Here is a 20,322-nt window from a genome sequence, read left to right on the forward strand (position 1 = left end):
CACAGACCCGGTGCGAGAGCAGGGGTGGGCGAAAGCCAGTTATGTTGGAATTGGAACGGGGTAAGCGGTCGATGTCGATGTCGTACACCCAGGGGGGTTGTGAGTAGCGTGGGCGTGCGGAGAAGCGACAGAAAGTGTGTGAGAGGAGATCTGCTTGAACGAGTGGGATTTGTCGCTAGGTATTAAAGTGCAGCCTGGATAGCTTCGAACCGGGTTGCGCAGCAAGGTAAAGGCGAGAGGATATAGTGTGTTCAAGTAGCGTCGCAGCGACGACACCAATTCGCCTCTAATGATGGTAATGGAGGATAATCCTAGAACGAGTCCACTGGTCCCGCTGTAACCATCGCCCTGGGCCGCCGTCGACTTAAAACAGTGAGTAGGCCGACGCTCGATTTGAAGCACCGGGCAGGCGAAGGACAGTGTTGACGACAACCCAAGACGTAGCGAGGGCTGCAGTTGGCTTCGTGAACAGTCGCCGGTGTGAGCGCTAAGTCGTCTGGAGGCTGTAAACCTCGCGGAGCATTGAAACGTGATGTTCCTAGTGTATGTATCGAATGGTGCATGAATCGCTTTCGAGCGGCTTCATATCTTGGTTCGCAGGCCTAGCCACTCCTCAGATCTCGTTGGCTGCACCGTCTTCAGCTCAAGGCGGACAATTCAGGATCAGCAGCAGGTCTTGTGCAGACGCCGTAGGACACCTTTCCCGGCGATGCACTACTTTGATCGCTCAATCGCTGACAATCAGATTCGGTTCGCCATGTATTTGAATTGCTCCATGTGCTATCCACCATCACCACACAAACGCCATCATTTCACGGCCGCGCACGCAAATGGCTAGTCGGTACGCGATACTTGAGGCGCCCCTAGCCGATAATCAGCCCCACGCTAGGATGCCCAGCCCATCGTGCTACATCTCCGCGATGTCTTGTGTGTGTGACCTGACGACACTACTTCTCCACCTTTGCGATCCGGTCGAATCGGACCTTGTCATCTGGTTATAGAGAGTTATTGAGCGCAGCCGGCAAGACGATCTTAACATGCTGACATCCCGACCAGGCCGCATCGAGTGTTTCCAGCATCAAGCCACACCTGGCACGTCAGGGATTGCGAGGCCTGAAGATCATCACAATAATGACAGCAGCGTCTGGTAGGTCCAGCGATTAACGGCCGGCCAAAGTTTGTTTGAGATGTCATAAGCTCGCATACACCCTCCCCGCAATTGGTAAGCCTATCAGCAGGTCGCGATCCGAGCACTGCAATATTTTGTCGTTAGGTTGGGCATTGTTTTCGCGAGCAGTATAGATGTCAATTTTCAAGCAAGGGCTTCCGCTTTTTGGGCTTCGTGCTTTCGAAACCGTGGTGTCGCACGGTGGACTTCCCTGCGTGCTGAGGATCTGGTTACTTTGCGGCCGGAGCGGGACGACGGGCACAAAGGCACGCTCCCAAAGCTGGCTCCAGGGCGGGTTTCCGCAGTACCCTGACTTCGGTCCCAGCCGAAAGCTTTGACGGACTCGAGTGCAGAGCCCGATAACAAGCCGCCTCTCCTTGCGTGACGAGATGGTCAGGCATGCTCTCAAAGACCAAGGTTTTTGCAGTCTTGAGTCGCGTCGAAATGTGATTTGGGCAGCATGCTACGGCGTTCTTCGAAAACCGCTCGCAAGTGCCTAGACCCACCACCGGCAGATGACCGTGAATCAAGTTGTCGAAGCTCCTCATTTGGCATGATTCGATGAAAAGTATCATGTCTCGGACCCGCCGTCTCATCGCAAGGTGGAGCCTAGTTCCCATTCTCGATCTTACCGTCCCCAATTTGGAATCAGCAGTGGTCTTCTCTGAAGTAAATGCCCGTCTCGACGAGTGCATGACGTAGCATACGACTTATTGCACAGTATTCTGACAACCGACACAGAGATCAGATGAACTCAAGAAAGATGGGTCAGACAATTGTCCCTGCGTGGTGATAGCGGCGCCCCGATGGCTGACCGTTGTTAGCCCGTTTTTGCGTAACGAAAATGACGGACGTATGCAGCCGAAGGGGACAGGCGAATGACTTGCATAAGGACCTTAGCGGCGTGCTTTGGCTGCGGGGTCACTTCCCGTCCCATTCGCCAACACTATTGACGCAGACAACAGGTGCAGACGGCTGCATATGCAGCAAGTGTTGAGCCATGATCAAAACATGTCTGGTCTGGAGTTGGGCGACTCGCAGTAGTAGTATCAAGGGTTCCATGAACGGTTCGTGAAAACTACCGACCATTCCGTTTGACATCTGTCATGACGTCTTGTCCGGTACTTGCGTGGGTACAATATCAGGAGATGATCAGACGTGTTCTTGCCCTGGAGGCCACCCGTGTCTGCTGTACATGAGCCAGGATGAGGTTTGTTGAATGCGCAGTGCGACTCCTGCATGTTTGTGGCGCGGGCTGAGTGCTTTGCATGCCGGTCTCGTTCCGAAGTTCCGCCTTGGATGCTAACGCGACTTTATTTGCAGCCTCATACGAAGATTCCGAGTTGCTACTCACAGTTGTATCCTGATAGTGTTCGGTGTGCCTCGTAACGCCCTCACAGGACTTCTACCTGGCCGATACAGTACATATTTGCTTACCATAAGGAACCCACGGCTCCCTAGATTTCCCAGCGGATGCAGGCGCGGGCGGGTGATCGACTAAATTCGAAAAGTACGGGACTGTTTGTTGCCGCTGTCTGCGAACACGTATGCGGCGGGGCCTGCTTGACTCTTCAGGGTTGACCTGCAGTACAAGTTGCATACCATAGGCAGGAGCTAATGAACCACACCAAAACAAACCCAGTAGACGGAAACGATGTGGGTGTAGAAATGCTTCTAGCGGCAGGTGGTGCTGCGAGGGTTGGGTGGATGTGTTTCGGGCTTACCTAGGTGATTGACGAGCTCTGCCGCAGCAGGTATTGTGTCGTAGCTCCAAAAACAGCAGCTTGTATCGCCCACGTTGCAAATTGTTATGAGGTAGGCGGTACGTCCCTCGTGGTGCCTTTTCGTGGTACAGGCAGCAGAGAGTGGTGATGTTCACGTGATCTGGGATCAGACGCGCGGATCAATTTGTCCCCGAGCTCCGACGCGCTTAGACGCGTTCGGCCATGTTGTCACTGCTCAAGCATCAACTAACGAGACAACATCACCGCCTCACCATATCAACCAGCGTGCGAGCACCATGCGTACAGAGACTTAGAGTCGCCTAAATCACGCTGAGTAGCGGCTGCAACTATGTTCAACTTCACGCCCCTACTGGGCGCACAGAGCTCCTCACCCGCGTCGCAGTCGTTGCTGGAGTTCGATGGAGGCATACAAATCTTGATCGATGTTGGCTGGGATGAAGATTTCAGTGTAGAGAAGCTCAAAGAGATAGAGAGGTAGGTCCTTGATCTGGCCGCGAACGCGATGTGGAGCACAGCTGAAGTATGGGCTGTTCATATGTGCTGCACGCGCCTGGGAAACACGGGCAGCGGGTAGCAAAGTCGCTATATAGCAATACACCATACATACACGATGACTAATTCAGATACTGCAGACATGTCCCCACCCTCTCATTCATCCTGCTTACTCACGCGACCACTGCGCATCTCGGAGCCTACGTCCACTGCTGCAAGAACTTCCCTCTGTTCACGCGAATACCCGTCTACGCGACCAACCCCGTCATATCGCTCGGCCGGACGCTGCTCCAGGATCTGTACGAATCCACGCCGCTCGCCTCGTCCATCATCCCCACCGAAGCTCTCAGCGAGTCCGCATACTCCTTCTCTTCGGCGCTCACGGGTGGAAAGAATCCCAACATTCTTCTCCAGGCGCCTACGTCGCAAGAGATTGCCGATTACTTCGCGCGCATAAATCCGCTTCGATATTCCCAACCGCATCAACCCATCCCTTCGCCGCATTCGCCTCCGCTCAATGGTCTCACCATTACCGCATACAGCGCTGGACACACGTTGGGAGGTTCAATATGGCATATACAGCATGGAATGGAGTCGGTCGTCTATGCCGTCGACTGGAACCAAGCCAGAGAGCATGTCCTCTCCGGGGCTGCTTGGCTCGGAGGGCCTGGCACTGGTGGCTCTGAAGTTCTGGAGCAGTTGCGCCGTCCAACTGCCTTGATCTGCAGCAGCAAAAACACCAGTATGGTCAAGGTGGCTAGATCGCCCAACAAGCGAGACGAGGCCCTCCTCGAGATGATTCAAGACACAGTGGCCAAGGGCGGAACCGTCTTGATCCCCTCAGACTCGAGTGCTCGTATACTGGAACTGGCCTATCTTCTTGAGGAAACATGGGAGCGGGAGGCAACAAACGCGGAAGGGGGCGGTTCACTACAAAGCGCAAAAGTCTATCTTGCGAGTCGAACGGGTGGTGCAACAATGCGATACGTACGCAGTATGTTGGAATGGATGGAGGAGGGCATCGTGAAGGAGTTTGAAGCCAGCGCTGCGGATCAAGATCGGAGGAACAAAAGCGGCAAAGAGGAAGACCGCGCCAGAGTCCCGTTCGACTTCAAACATATCACACTGGTTGAGCGCAAGACCCGCGTAACTAGGATGCTAGGCGCCAATGGACCGCGAGTGATACTAGCAAGTGATGCGACGCTCGAGTGGGGATTCTCCAAAGATGCTATTCGAAGCCTGGCGGCCGACGAAAAGAACTTGGTCATCCTCACTGAAAGAGCTGGCCAACTGGGCGCGCAGAAGAAGGGTCTCGGCCGATATCTCTGGGAACTGTGGAACCAGCGCAACGCTTCGCCAGGGCAGGACGCTCCTTCTACAACCATAGTCGACGCCGCGGGCGATCAAGCGCCGCTCAATACTATACGGACAGTCGCACTCGAGGGAGACGAGGTTCCGCTTTATCAGCAGTTCCTTGCCGGCCAGAGACAACGGCAAACTACCATGGGCGGTGATAATGCAGCAATGCTCGAAACATCCGCTGATGTTGTCGACGACCGATCATCCACCGAGTCAGAGAGTTCGGAAGGCTCTGGTGATGGATACCGAGGAAAGGCCCTCAACGCGACCGTCGCTCTTCAACATGCACGAAACAAGCTTGGCATGACAGACGCGGAGTTGGGTGTCAACGTACTCTTACGCCGCAAGAACGTCCACGACTATGAAGTGCAAGGAAAGAAAGGAAAAGAGAAGATGTTCCCGTTCCAGGCCAAGAAGCGTCGAGCGGACGACTTTGGTGATCTGATCCGACCCGAAGATTTTGCGCGCGCGGAAGAGGAAGACAACACTGCTGGGGAAGCTCTTCGTGGTGAAGGGACGAAGAAGGAGAATGCTGTTGGCCAGAAGAGGAGGTGGGACGACCTACTGAACAACACCGACACTAACAAGGCCAACGCCAATCAAAAACGACGGAAAGACAAAGAGGCTCAAGAAGGCGAGGACGGAGAATCGGACAGCGAACCAGAAGACGATCCAGACAAAGTGGAAGGCCCATCGAAAGTCATCATTGAGTCGGAAACCCTGGAAATCCGGTGTCGCATTGCCTTTGTCGACTTTTCAGGCCTACACGACCGCCGCACGATTCAACAGCTTATTCCACTTATCAAGCCTCGCAAGCTGATCTTTGTAGGTGGCGAGGAAGGCGAGACCCTGGAGCTTGCCGAGATCAGTCGCATAGCGCTGAACGCAAACACCGATTCCGCCAATGCCATCGATGTCTTCACACCCACAGTCGGTGTGATGGTCGACGCCAGTGTCGATACCAATGCTTGGAGTGTGAAGCTCAGCCGCAGTATGGTGCGCAACCTCCGTTGGCAGAACGTTCGCGGCATGGGTGTCGTGGCCATCACTGGTCGCCTTGCAGCTGCAAGCTTGGAGCCAGAAGTCAAGGAAGAGGCAGATACGCCCGCGAAGAAGAAGGCGCGACTCGACGCCCCTGCCGTTCCCGTATCTAGCGACAAGAATGACGATACACCCATTCTCGACGTCGTTCCTACGAATATGGCTACCGCTGTTCGATCCGTTGCACAACCTTTCCATGTCGGCGATCTTCGCCTTGCCGATTTGAGGAAGCTCATGAATGCTAATGGCATGCAAGCTGAGTTTAGAGGCGAGGGTGTATTGGTCATCAACGGCACGGTAGCTGTGAGGAAGACGGCTACTGGTCAGATTGAGATAGATGGAGGGGCTTATGGTAATCTGGATCCAAGGAATAACGATGCGGCGACTTTCTCTAGGGTCAGGAGGCAGATCTACGAGGGCTTGGCTGTGGTTGCTGGAGGTTGAGTGTTGGAAGACACGGATTAGGTATTAGGTTATGCATTCATGGATTACGCTACACTATTCACTGCTGAGAGACAAAACAGAATGTTACGATTAAGCAAGGTAGATCTTGTTCCACTTCCATGATACTAGGGCTCATTGTGGCAGATACACATAGTTTGATCCCGAAGGAGTACGACTTCATGCCTGAGCGCGAAGTATAATAGGGAAAAGACATGGGTACAATGTGAGCGGCCGAACCTGGTAATTCGCCTCTACCAGTGTGAGGCGTGCTAAGCAACCTGGTAACCTATCCTAACAGCCAAAACTAAGCTAAGTTTCTCACCGGTGAATCAGCTTTTTCACCGGAGCAAGGCTTGCATAGCCTCCCTTGGTATCGCAGGTGAAACTGGGTTGCGCATCCATTCCTCTTAGCATGCATCTTTGTATCACTTCTATTCACCTACCAAGGGTTGCTCACATTGAACAGTTCGTCGACTAATGTTGTACGTATTGGTGTAAAGTGTCATACAGCAGGATGTTAGCCAATCAGCCGAAGACAAAGTTCTTTTGGGGAGGTACGAGTGGTCCCTGGTAATACCAGCTCGGTTACTCATGCTGCATGTAAGGCTGTGGCGCCTGCCACGTCTTAGCCTGCCAGAACTTGCCTTCTAGCCTCGTCACTTCTTACCATCCTCGCCACCCTTCTGTTATCAACATAATTTTTTTATCATTCGAATGCGCTGTCGTTAACCAGCTGCGTACTTTAGCTACCTGCCAGATTCCTGATTGCACGACGCCTCAAACCACCTACTTCAGGTCGTGATTGTCTCGTCGCATACAAAGCTGCCGACTGGCACCAGTCTCTCAGAATCGCTCTTCATGCGCCTCATAAAATTCGGAAGCGACCACCTTAGCCTAGTTGAGGCCCACGGCAAAGAAGTCCCACCGTACGGCATCCTCTCTCATACGTGGGGATCGGATTTCGAGGAGGTCACTCTGAAGGACATTGCAGATGGTGTGAATCTGGAAGACATCATAAATGGTACGTGCCGCAGCAAAGCAGGATACCGTAAAATCCTCTTCTGCGCAAGGCAAGCCGTTACAGATGGTCTAGAGCACTTCTGGGTTGATACCTGCTGCATCGACAAATCAAGCAGCGCAGAGCTCTCTGAAGCAATCAACTCGATGTTCCGCTGGTATCAGGACGCGGCAAAATGTTACGTCTATTTGTCTGACGTTTCGATCAAAGATACCAGCTCCTTCCGAGACAGCCGGTGGTTTACTCGCGGATGGACACTACAGGAACTTGTTGCCCCGAAGGCCCTTGGCTTCTACACCATGGAGGGTGACTCTATCGGTGATAGGTCCTCGTGGTTGCAGGAGATAAAAGAAATAACAGGGATACCGCAGCACGTCTTCGAGGGTGGTAATCTTGCCGGGACGAGCGTTCAAGAGCGATTATCATGGGCGGAAACGCGTTCAACGAAACGAGATGAAGACCTAGCATACTCTCTACTGGGCATATTCAATGTTCATATGCCGCTTATATACGGCGAGGGCCGTGAACATGCCTTCTTTCGGCTCAGAGAACAGATATTTAGGAGATCTCCAAGCGGTAGGGCACATTCCACGGGGACTCATCCATCCTGGCCCGATAAGGGTTGAACTACTATGGATGTCGAGTATGAACGATTACTGACTAAAGTCATAGAAGCAGCGATGAGGATGGAACATAGGTCCACGCGCTCGAATGAGGTTCAGCAAACGCGTAATCCAACAGTATGTGCACAAATATCAGGGCAGACCGGGAACATCGTAGTCGGTGGTCGCGCTGATCGTGTGAACACTGGGATTGCTTTCAAGGGTCTTGTAAGTGGTCACTCCCAAAACCAGAGTATTGAATATGTTGGCAAACTTTCACTGTGAGCGAGCGAGCTCTTTAGATTGGCTTCGACATCATCATACCATACTCAACTCTGTATGCGTCTGACTTATGATCAGGCATCCGAACCAACTTTTTCAGCGGGAATATCACGCGAAACTGGCTCCATTGAAGTTGGCTTGGATTCTAGCGACATCAATACGGGTATTAGCACTTGGTGATTGAGCGCCACTCAGTGGTGTGGAAGTCAGAATCTCGATTGTATTACAACCAATAGTACACGCGTGTTGTCCGACAACGGTGGCTGACTGGGCAACTTAGCAAGTTTAAGAAGCGATAACGAGATCAGAGTAGCGTACCCTGTCTATCTAGAATATGTTATTCCAGTGGATATCCCCTTGACATGCTTGGCTGCAATGTTTCCCGTATTCTCAGTAATCCTAGCTGAACCTGTTGCACCTTCCACAGTAACAATACCAGTCGAACTATTGTCAATCCTCTCGGCAGCATTGATAGCCCCAGTCGCTTTTATAGTATTATCCCCATACTTCTGTTCTATCCCGGTGCTAGATTTGTCTACGGTCTGCTTGCCTTGGATGGTACCTGTCGTTCCAAGAATCTGGGCAGACTGTCGAGGTGTTAGTAAACGTTCGAAAATAGCAAGTAGTCCATTGCAGACTTGTTGGGTTGTCGTACACCGTCCTGTTCAATGTTGTGCTTCCTGACCTGGAGCTCAGACCAGACTCCATTCCGTCTCACTGACGCATTGTCCTTTTCGTACATGGTCTCGTTCATGGTAAACGCTGCTTTCGTTTTGTGAGGGTAAGTAGGCGGACCTTGCGACATCTTTGACGAGTGGCAGTATGAAGGAGGAAATCGCTTCTCAGTCAAGCTGAGGGTGCGGGGTAAATATACCTTCCAGTATCTCTCTATCAGGCTGAAGGCGCGTCAGCCTGCGACTGTGGAGGGCTCGTCGAATGGTAGATCCAGGTTGGCGATCGAGAGATTGATTGGCCGGTCAAGTAGACAGCGAGCAAGGCCATGTGGTTCAATTCCGTCATATGCAGGCTGTACAGCCTGCACCCCACGAACACCCAAGAGCATCTGGACAGAGCCTGGTGGCTATGCAGAGAGGCCATGCCTCGTCTTCGGGATGTTCTGCTGAGATGGACACCCAGGTATGCGCATCTATCGAGGCTGTGCACGCTCAACCGGCCCCTTCTCGTGAACGTGACAGCCTTGGAGGGACCCTTCTCTGCTGCGCTGACCTTAAAAAGGTCCCCCGGTGAGACGCAGGACCCTGACGCCTCTCGCATGCGCCCCCCTGACCTTGCGGGATCGGGACAATCCGCCCTGACACCCGTAACACAGTAGTCTTTATATACCCTTGGACACATCCCAAGCCAATGGCTCAGAAGACAACACATCGTAACCTCTTACTCCACTCCATCTCATCACCAACCTCGTTACCAACCTCGTTACCAAGCTACTAGCACAGCCATACCTAGAGATCTGCACCTACACGACTTTGCAGCCACCACAACCACCACAACCACCACAACCACCGGTCTTCCTGCACCTCATTCACTCTGACCCAACACACATCGCGACAAAGGCGGTGCTGTTCACAAGGGCTGGTCAATCCCCTGATCCAGCGGAATGGGCCTATTCAAGAGCGCTTGGGATCGGGACTTCCTGATCACTGTGGTGGCAGTATTCGGCATCGCCAGTATCAGTCTGGCACTAGTTTGGGGCTCTCCCTGTCCTGAGGCCTCTCCTATAACGCAAAACAACAGCACCGGCCCTACAGGTGATATTACAGCGGGTCACGACATTGGCTCTGCTTCAACTGGCATCGACGGGAAGCCGCCGTCGACATGACCGTGTCATTATGGCTGGCTGTGACCATAGAGTTGTGGGCCAGCATGGCCTTGATGCTGTGGATGAGCGTGCCTGTATGAAATCCCTCTTCCACCTGCAAACTAGTTCAACTGACTGTGCCTCGGGAGGAAACAAAGGCTTATGTCTGGCGACGTTGTCAATGCGGTGTGAGTACTCTTTCCCTGGCAGGTCGCGACTGGGAAATGAGCTGACATGGTTTTCTACAGTACTATAGCATGTTTCTCCCCGTGCTTCCAATACGGCGATGTAGTGGCGGACGGACCAAGCAATCGGGATGGGTTTTACGAGCACGACCGTGGGATTAGTGCCTCACAACGACTGAGTTAGCGGAGGATGCGGATATATACATGTCAGATAATAGATTGGGGTCTTGTGTAACATACTCTTATCTGTTGCCGTCATAGAACTTGATTACGCGCCAGCCTGCGGCTTCTCTTTTTGGTCCTCCCGTGACACGGATGCGCAGCCTGTCATGACGCGCGAGAGCGCGTCCACTTCTTCTAGCAAGCCTGCAAGCGTTGAGTCGCGCGCATCTGTGGCCCTGGTTGATGGCGCATCATGATGTCTGTTCTGCGACTTTTGTACGAAGGGTTGGCATTTTCCTGGGTAATGTGTACAGTAGGGTTGCGTCTCACTGTCGCACTTGCCTAGACAAGCGCGCCGATGACCCCACACCCCTCCCTCAAATTGAAGGGCAGCAACTGCGCCACAACTGCATAGCGGCCAAGTCTTTAACCTAACGGGTTGCACAAGCAATTCTCTTCTATGAGTCTTTTTTTAAACGACTGCACGAAAACCGAGCTCGACCAGACACACCATGCCGTCCAGCACTGACGAGGCGCAAGCGCTCGGCCATTCAGAGTTTTGGGACCAACGGTACGCAAAGGCCGACGGGACCAAGCCAACACATGAGTGGTTTCGCGCTTTCGAGGACTTAGAGCCGTTCTTCAAGAAGCATTTGTTCGACAAGACAAGGGAAGCGGGAAAGGATGGAAAAATTCTCCATTTGGGCAGCGGCGATAGCGTAGGTCTTCCTATCATGGAATTGCGGAACGTCGTGAGCAGCACAAACTTCAACACCTTAGCGATGATGGCATTGCTCAACATTCCGTTACTTTCACTAACAATCCGCGAATGCGTTTGTAATTACATATTCTGAATGACTGACCCGTGGCCAGACCGTCCCATACGATCTCCTAAAGCGAGGCTACACGAACCAGCTCTGCATTGACTTTTCCTCAATAGTCGTCGATCTGATGAAATCGCGGCACTCGGATGAACCTCAAGTAGAGTGGAGAGTTGGCGATGTGCGGGATATGAAAGGTATCGACAGCAACTCCGTGGATGTCGCCTTTGACAAAGGCACACTGGATGCCATGATCTACGGCAGTCCATGGAGTCCACCCGAGGAGGTTATGGAGAACAGTGGCAGATATCTTAGCGAGGTGAGTAGATGAATGAGGCGTAAGTTTGGAACTTCGACGTATGCTAATTGCGCAAAGGTCTGGAGGGTATTGAAAGATGACGGTGTCTTTCTCTACATCACATACCGCCAGCCACACTTCATCAAGCCTATCCTGAATCGGGATAACGAGTGGGATCTTGAGATGGAGATCATGGGTGGAGGCGACACTTTCCAGTACTTCGGCTTCATCCTCAAGAAGTATACAGCAAGCGCAAAATGAAAATTCAACAGACGGGACTGCGTTTCTAGATGAGTTGCATCCAAAGACTCAAAATGGATCAAGAGTATGAGGCTCGATTAGCTGTAGGTGCGCCCCAAGAGGCATGCACTGTTTGAAATTCTCTATTAAAATGATATCAAGATTTACGATATCTGCAGGATGAAGACGAAGATTAGCTTCCCCGTAGCCCATATGCAATGGCGGGGTTCGCTGATCGCACGGGCCATCTCCTCTCTGCTCTTTCTCTTTCCCACTCTTCGTCCCTCCCAACTACTTCGTATACCCCACACAATGCATCTGGTATCGATCGAACTGTCCTAATTTGTCACCATCTACACAGACACTGTCTTGCATGAAACAGTCGACTTTCCATCCTTGAACCCTGGCGTGCACACGATCGGTGCGGAACTCTCGAATACTAGCTCGACGCTTCCGTTCTTCGACCCATGAAACTGGATGTTCGCGCTCGCGTTCGCCGCATTCATGCCGATTCCAGCGCCGATGATGATGGCTTCCGGGGTCATGTTGAAGCCGCTTCCCAGACCAAAGTCGCTGGATCCAGCCTGGAGTCCGCCTGTATCGCGTGCGTTAGTTAAAACCGGCCGCATAGTAATTGGAATACATACCTCCATACGACACATCGGCTTGCCAGTTGATGCCGCAGCCTACACCAATGTCGCCAAATGGTGAAAGGTTACCCGCTGCAGCGACATTGCCGGTTCCGCTAGTCGATGTGACATTTTTTGTCAGACTCGTAATCTCGACGCCGTTGGCTCTTCGGTGTTGATGCGGAGTTGCTGATGCGAGCATCTGCATCGCGAGGAACGGTAAGACGAATTGGGCGAACATGATATCGATGACGTTGACGATGCGACGCGGTTTCAGAAGAGGAGGGCCGATGTATATATAGAGGGAGAACTGCCGTTGGGTAAGGCTGCGGATGGTACAAAGTTGTACTTATAGTCGGTGCTTCTCAAGGTTTGATGATCAGGGGCCCGGCGAGACTGTCTTCATCACCATTCAGGCTATTCATTACTTCTGTGCTTCTAGTCGACTTCCATCTGTTCTACAGTACCTCCCGGACGATCCGGTAATTGCAATGGCGAGTAAGAACCGCCATTCGGTCCGCACCCAAGTCTGATAGGGGGCTTACGGTGCGTTAGCAGGAAACCTAAACTCCACGCGACGATGGCAACTCTATTTTGACAGCCGCAAGTATTTTTGCATACAACGTACTGACGCTCTGCTGAACATGGAGAATATGTTTCGCGATGTTGTGGACGGACGCAGGGTCGCAAACTAATTGCCATCTAGACGGTAGCTTTCGCGTTCGGCGAGATCTCGGGCCTTCTCCAGGAAGTGTTGGGCTGTACTAACGGCCCTCATGGGTCTAACCCTGCCGTCAGCGATGCTGACGTAGATCACGGTTCGTAGATGGTAAACTAGCTGTGTCAGATTGTGCACCGCCAGAGGAGGCGCGCCACCTTGACGTGTTATATTAGGAGGTGTGCTTATAAGGCTGGGCAGTGCTTACTCGATACCTCACTTCAGTTCATCGCATCTCATCCAAGATGTTCACCCCTTTGCTCTTTGGTTTGTTATTGGGAGCGGCGCGTTCAGTCGTGGGCGAAGAGTTGAATGCACCCTATCCGACAGGGACGAACGAATCCTACCCCACAGGAAAGAACGATTCATGTCTCCACACTCATGATGGAGGATTCACCCCGGACTTCTACCTTTCGGTTACATACGAGAACCATGATGTAGCATGCCAGACTCGCATGTCTGCGTTGGTAAACGGTACATCCCCTGGACCCGAACTACGTCTCCCAGCCGGGAAGACGAGTTGGGTGCGAGTCTGCAATGACATGGAAGAGTACAACACAACCATGGTATGGATAAACTAGACTATGGCACAAACAGATAACTAATACGCACTAGCATTGGCATGGCCTCAGTCAACGTACTGCACCTTTCAGTGATGGCTCACCTGTCAGCCAATGGCCGATCGCACCTCACAGATGCTTCGACTATGAGATTCATCCTGAGGTCGAGGATGCCGGAACCTACTTCTACCACTCTCACATCGGCTTCCAGGCCATCTCTGCAGCAGGGCCGCTCATCATCGAAGACTTTGGTCCTCCTCCGTTTGAGTACGATGAAGAGCGCATCGTCTTCCTCCAAGACTACTACAACAAGACTGATGAGGTAATGGAAGATGGTCTCGTTGCGACGCCATTCAAGTGGACTGGTGAGGTCAACGCAGTGCTTCTAAATGGTGTCGGTGTTGCCATTGGTGAAACAGCTGGCGAGGGCACTTGTGAGCTACCAGTTATCGAAGTCGAGCCGGGCAAGACCTACCGCATGCGCTTTGTAGGTGCAACAGCCATATCTATGGTATCGTTCGGTATCGAGGGCCATTCCAAGTTCGACGTTATCGAAGCCGATGGTGGCTACACGCAACCCCACACTACAGACCACATGATGCTTTCATCCGGCCAACGTTTCGACGCTCTCTTCAGCACAAAGACAGTAGAGGAGCTCGGCAACCAGACCGAATACATCATGCAATGGGAGACCAAAGACCGACCTGCAATCTACACCGGCTTCGGTATCCTGCGCTACCCAAGCTCAGGACCCAAGACCACCACCGCACCCACGGTTGCCCCTCTGACTTTCACCAATGCCACCTACGACTTCCTCGAATATGCTCTCGAGCCCCTCGTCCCCAACAACTTCCCCAAAGCCTCGGAGATAACCCGCCGCGTTCACATCAACAACGTGCAACTCAAGCAATCCACTACAATCTGGCAACTCGACGGCCTAAACTGGACCGAAGAGACCACCGCCAACAGCCCGCCCTACCTCGTCGACATCTACAAGAACGGCCCCGCAGCCATGCCCAACTACACCGCCGCCATGGCCAACGGTGGCTGGGATCCATACACGCTAACCTGGCCCGCCAAGCTCGGCGAAGTCATCGAAATCATCTTAGAGAACACCGGCTCTCTCGTCGACAACAACGGTGGCTTCGACTACCACCCTTTCCATCTCCACGGCGCGCACTTCTACGACTGCGGCAGTGGAAACGGCACATTCGATCCTTTTGAGAATGAGAAGAAGCTCGAGAACTACAACCCCGTAAGGCGCGATACAACCAATCTGTATCGCTACCGTACCAAGGGTACTGCAGGAGAGGAAGGCGGATGGCGCTGCTGGAGACTGAGGGTTCTGGACCCGGGTTGCTGGATGCTGCATTGCCATGTGCTGCAGCATATGATTATGGGTATGCAGAGTGTATGGGTTATGGGCGACTATGAGGATATTGCGCGCATACCTTATTCGGGGGCGCAGGGCTACCTCGACTTTGGTGGTACCGCGTATGGTGGACAGGACATCTCGCCCGTTGCTTATCATAATTGGGATGAGTAGGCGGAGACTGAGGTTTCGCTGTTTCCAAGTCTAGACTCTTTTTCTCAAGCTCTGTAGATTAACGTCTATTAAACTTAATCGTTTACCTAAGTGTTGTTCATGCGGTCGAGCTTCTCTCTGCGTGCTGTGGCTTGCTGTCCAGGCTGGTCTCCGTTGTCTGCTAATCGCAATACAGAGTGTGCGCTTGCGATGGTGAAACAATCTAGGTGATTCATGCGATATGCGTCTTCTTGCAGGAGTGCCATGTTAATAAATGTACTCCAAGCTAGCGCAGCTGTCACGTGTTTGGCAGCCAGCTAGGTAGTCTTGGCGCGCGAGTGAGCTCTGACGCGTCCACCTCTGAACGCGTCTTCTGGAAAGATGACGACACCACCGACTGGAGAGTGACACCATCCATCGGCTTCACCACAACACAATGCAAGTGGCCAATGCCACCTTATTCTTGCTCAGAAAGCATCTATGTTTACAGGCGTGAGTTTCGGCGAAGCGACAGATGACCAACGGTTAGCATGCGACAAGCTAGCTGCTGCCGCTTTCGGGGAACCGCTTTCCGAGGCCGACTTCCTGGGGCGAGAGGAGTTCATGAGAAGACAAGCTCTTGCGCAAGATGATGGTGTGCGAACTTGGTGTCTGTATCGCAGTGATGATCAGTCTCAAGTGCTGGCAACTTGCAAGACCGTGAAGCGGCAACTGCTCGTCACGAATTTCGATGGATCTCACAGGGGCAAAGGGTACTGTATCGCCTCTGTGGTTACTCACCCTGATCACCGCGGTCAAGGTCACGCTTCTGCGCTTCTACACAACCTCGCCCAATGGCTGGATGGACCGGGAGACGCGCTCGCGAGCATGCTTTACAGCAACAAAGAAGTAGTGAGTGACTGCTGGAGCAACTACGACGAATACTAATCCATATTAAGTTTTATGCCCGACTTGGTTGGACACCGATCCCATCCCCTGCAATCGTGCTTCCCACCGACCTCTCTATCGACGACGACCTCTACATGGCGCACGGCATACAAGACAATATCCGGTATCTGTGCGCGGACGACATCGACGAGCTATGCATAGAGGACACCCGTACATTGCTAGACATGGATAAAGCGCGAACCGCCGAAGGACACACGATCATGACCGTACTTCCAACGACGGACCTGATCGACTGGCAACACAAAAGGGCGGACTTCATGGCAATGAAGACACACAAGAAGTCGCCCACAGTCAAAGGAGCGTTGCACAGCTCCAATGCTTGGATCTACTGGCATCACGATTTCCGAAAGCAGCGCCTTTTCGTTCAACGAATTCGGATATCAGATGAGCCTGGGGGAGAAAGAGACGATGTACTCGTTAGTCTTGTACTTTGCGCCATTCGTGAGGCTCAATCATGGGCACTGCCAACGGTTGTATTATGGGGAGTTGCATCTGATTTGCATAATAGATTCGACATACTAAAGACCAGACTCGGACGGCTCAACCCCATTCTGCAGACACAAAGACGGGAAACCACTTCTATCAGATGGAGAGGCGGCAAGAACGACCAGACTGATATCATTCCCGACGAACACTACGCTTGGGACTGAGTCATTGCTTCCAGAGCATCGAAAACCGCTGTCTGCTGTTCAAACAGCGGAAGAGTCATGGAATCCGTCAAGGCCATCCGGATGTTTTGCGAGGAGACGTAGCATTTCTTGCTTCACCCTAAGATACCATCAGTACCTGATACGCCTGAAATGCGATGAACTTACTCATCACGGAGGTAAGCTCGGTGCTCGTGCAGCCCAGCATTGATAATGTCATCCCGCCTATGGCTGTTAGCTGGCCAAAACTATCATGACGACGACAGGCATTTTACATGGCATACAGCGCATTGCGATCATCGAAGTCCTCGACGGGCTCCGAAGGCTGGATCACCGCTTTATATTTCTGCACATATTCTTGGTTGAATCGATAACGCGATTGCCTCATCATGTGCAACTCCACTGTGGACACTGTCAGATCGTCCCTCCGACACTTGTAGCTTTCTCACATTCGTTGTGTGCATAACAGCAGCAGGAGTCGAAAAAAATCACCCGCTTGGTGTCCATGTCAACTTGGGCGTTACCATGCCATAGGTCGCCGTGGACGAGAGTAGGCTTGATAGTCCGACCACCAGATTGGAGTGGTCTCAGCAAACGTGGTATGACTTTTGCGAAGAATTCTTCTGCAACTTCATTAAAGTCGGGATCTACTCCTCGGACGCTCTGTTCCCATTTGATGTCCGATTGGAGTTGGCGACTATACCATTGCTCCCAACTGTCGCACCACTCGTTCTGGAGCGGGACATGGCCGTTGAAAGTGGTGACATGGAAGCCAAATTTACCTGTCGGTGAAGATGAGCCGATGTGCAGTTTTGCCAACACTTTGATCAGCTCCGCTGGGTCCGGCGTCTTCTCCTTCAATTCACGGTATGTTGTTAGGAAGAACGACTTTGTCGGGTCCAGCTCGAATGTGCCGAAAGCTACCGGAACGACTGAGTTGTCTGGCAAATGCTGAGCTAATGCTTTTTGACTCTCGTATTCACCAAGCGCCATCTCCGCGTGCTGGGGCCGATGACCGACCTGTCTGTGATGAGCAGCACGCATCGAGTACTGGAGCATTGCAGGCCACTAACCTTGAGGAATAACTCCTTTTCTTCGCCATCCTTTTCCAAGCTCAGCTTGTAGCCCGTGGACCAACTTGAACTTCCATGCTGGCTAACTTCCTCGATATTCCAGTCTGACGGCAGGGCTATGGACGTATCAGCATCGAGGCAACCAAGACTCTGGCTTTGTACATGACCTTTCAGAACTGCTGGATCTAGACTGAGATCCATGTGATCTATGGTTTCTGGATTGCAACTTGGCCAACTTCCAGTTACTGAGAGACACCGGGAGGCAGACTATATATCACATTATCGAGGGGCGCATGTGTCGCGTTCATCGTTTCCATGGCCGGCCCAGCCAGCAATGCTTGTGGCGGCTTCATCTCACGCTGCCGCTCGTCCCGAGCGTTCATTGGTACACATAGCGCTTTGCCCTGCTTGCGATGTTCTCCGCGGACAGGCTGCATGTTAGCATGTCTTCAACCTGATACGCAACACTCTGTCCTCATCCAGGCTTTGCTCTACTACAATACACAGACTCACGTCCCCTTTCACACGGTAGTCTTTTCGAACCCCTGCTAGCGCCTCGGTACTCCGGCGTACCTACCCCACACGTTCCCGCAACAATGGTGCGCTCACTCCCCTACCTCAGTCGCGTCATGGACAAACTACCACAAGAGCTGATCAACCGCATTGTGTATTTCGCAGAGCGGTACCCAGACCAGGAACAGCGGGCTTTCGCGATAGGACAATCTTTCGAGCCCGATGGTTCGCCATCTCAATTTCCTCGCCTCGCGATCCTCAATCGCACTTGGAAGGAAGCAGTTGAGACCATTACATTTCACCGTCTAGGCATCAAAAGCGATGAGCTGGAATCGCTCCAGTCCATCGTAACAGGAAATCGCCGCAGCTATCTTTCCTGGATCAGTTTCGAAGCGGAATTGCCAACATATTCGGAAGAAGCATACGAACACAAGGAATCACGACTTGATCAACATGCCAACAACGAGGCATTTACAAAAGCTATAAGCGAACTTTTCAAGGTGCTGCGAACCTGGGAAGACAACGGTGTGAAGAATGGAGTGCGGCTTACCATCGTGGGGGCCACGTCCCCGACCGACGCTCGGGAAGTGGATGAGTTCGAGATTGAGCATGGTCTGAGCAGAGATATTCAATCCGCTCGTTGGGCAGAGTCGTACATGCGCCTTGTTGAGCCCGACAATCTGCCTACATTGTCTAATCTGCAGCACCTCACTATCGAGCGCACCGGCGTGCGAAGCCTTGCACCAAGCGTTGCACCAGATTTAGCAGTGGCAATGCCAGAGCTCAGGACAGTGGACTGGGAGTTTCCAGACTACGAGGCTGGTTCTGACGCGGGGTCGGATCAGGACTCGTTGGATTCAGACTATGATCCAGAGTGGGAACCGGCGACATCTCCCAAGGCGCGCGGTGAGGCGCGCGCTGAATTTGCTAATAAGCTCTCGCCGACACATTTCCGCTCACTCCGTTCTGCCAACATTGTCTTTGTACACTGCACTCCTTTAGATCAGAGGTATACAGTTCCGAGCATTGTGCCAGAAGGCTACACATACGACCCGTTCAGTTCATCAATCCGAACCTTTTCACAATATCTCACAACCCTTACCCTGAGTGCGCACGTCGACCCTACGCTATTCTGGCCATCAGACGAAAACGCGACGCCACCGTCTTGGCCACACTTGAAGTCCTTCGACATCTCGTTTGACATGGTCGCTCCATCAGGAAAATGGTACTTCACTGGTCCAACGCCGGCCGACGATCCGCACGACGACCCCGTGCGTGGCATTGTTGGGAGCGTCGATACGCGCGAGTTCAGCTGGCATGACTTCCGGCAGCACCCCGACCCAGAAACCTTTGATCCTTTTCTCGGCGCGCTCGCAAAAGCCGTTGATTGCATGCCTGTTCTTGAGTCCTTCATGCTTACGTCTGAGATGACGGGTAAGGCGGGGAAACTGCACATTTCATATCACGCGCCGGGCCAGAAAGCGGAGTGGGGTGATGAAGGACCGGAGGATGAACAGCACAGGAGAATTTACTACGCTTGTGAGACGGGAGTATGGGTGCCAGAGCCAAAGACCTCCGAAGGGCTGAAACGCGCAGGAATGCAAAAGTATGGCGGGGAGGTTATCGAGCGATACGTGGGAAGTCAGTACTATTGAAAGGGATTATGTTAGATACGCACGCCATCCAGCGGAGTAGCTGTACACCCATATCTACAACGATCAAGATTTAGAAAGCCAAGAAGCCTGCATTGCCTTGGCAACCTACAGAGTGAAGCGTTTTGTGGCAATGTAGACTTCAGGATAGCTTTTTGACTTTTCCTTTGAATGAGATGAACGTCTAGACGCGGCTATGGATTTGCTTTATGTGGTGGTAGTCACACTCAGTACATGTTGCATTTTCTTTCCCATCCCTTCACATACGACCATAGGACACTGAGAATTAGGCTTCCCGTCCGCTCAGCCATATACAAGCAGTGTACCGGCGGATTAGTAGTTAGGTGGGTGACCACTAGCGAATCCCCGCTGTTGTATGTT

The 20,322-nt window shown here is 52.5% G+C and overlaps 5 protein-coding genes across 5 annotated transcripts; 4 read left to right on the forward strand and 1 right to left on the reverse strand.

Annotated features, from left to right (window-relative positions):
* Nucleotides 1-3,241: 3,241 nt before the first annotated feature.
* On the forward strand, nt 3,242-6,249 carry J4E83_008043 (uncharacterized protein; the record flags this gene model as incomplete). Its single annotated transcript, XM_049334940.1, has 2 exons — nt 3,242-3,387; nt 3,546-6,249. The coding sequence occupies 2 exons, from the start codon at nt 3,242-3,244 to the stop codon at nt 6,247-6,249; spliced, it is 2,850 nt and encodes a 949-aa protein (XP_049186091.1).
* Nucleotides 6,250-10,829: 4,580 nt separating this feature from the next.
* On the forward strand, nt 10,830-11,697 carry J4E83_008044 (uncharacterized protein; the record flags this gene model as incomplete). The annotated part of the gene is made up of 3 exons (XM_049334941.1): nt 10,830-11,036; nt 11,191-11,457; nt 11,515-11,697. The coding sequence occupies 3 exons, from the start codon at nt 10,830-10,832 to the stop codon at nt 11,695-11,697; spliced, it is 657 nt and encodes a 218-aa protein (XP_049186092.1).
* A 332-nt stretch (nt 11,698-12,029) lies between these two features.
* J4E83_008045 (uncharacterized protein) lies at nt 12,030-12,546 on the reverse strand (the record flags this gene model as incomplete). Its single annotated transcript, XM_049334942.1, has 2 exons — nt 12,030-12,271; nt 12,324-12,546. 2 exons carry the CDS (start codon nt 12,544-12,546, stop codon nt 12,030-12,032), a joined length of 465 nt encoding a protein of 154 aa, XP_049186093.1.
* Nucleotides 12,547-13,478: 932 nt separating this feature from the next.
* On the forward strand, nt 13,479-15,129 carry J4E83_008046 (uncharacterized protein; the record flags this gene model as incomplete). The annotated part of the gene is made up of 2 exons (XM_049334943.1): nt 13,479-13,589; nt 13,639-15,129. The coding sequence occupies 2 exons, from the start codon at nt 13,479-13,481 to the stop codon at nt 15,127-15,129; spliced, it is 1,602 nt and encodes a 533-aa protein (XP_049186094.1).
* A 3,243-nt stretch (nt 15,130-18,372) lies between these two features.
* J4E83_008047 (uncharacterized protein) lies at nt 18,373-19,944 on the forward strand (the record flags this gene model as incomplete). Its single annotated transcript, XM_049334944.1, has 1 exon — nt 18,373-19,944. One exon carries the CDS (start codon nt 18,373-18,375, stop codon nt 19,942-19,944), a length of 1,572 nt encoding a protein of 523 aa, XP_049186095.1.
* Nucleotides 19,945-20,322: the final 378 nt, after the last annotated feature.

The sequence above is a fragment of the Alternaria metachromatica genome (genome assembly GCF_023757995.1).
Source record: "Alternaria metachromatica strain BMP 0045 chromosome Unknown scaffold_21, whole genome shotgun sequence".
In the NCBI taxonomy this organism is placed as follows: domain Eukaryota; kingdom Fungi; phylum Ascomycota; class Dothideomycetes; order Pleosporales; family Pleosporaceae; genus Alternaria; species Alternaria metachromatica.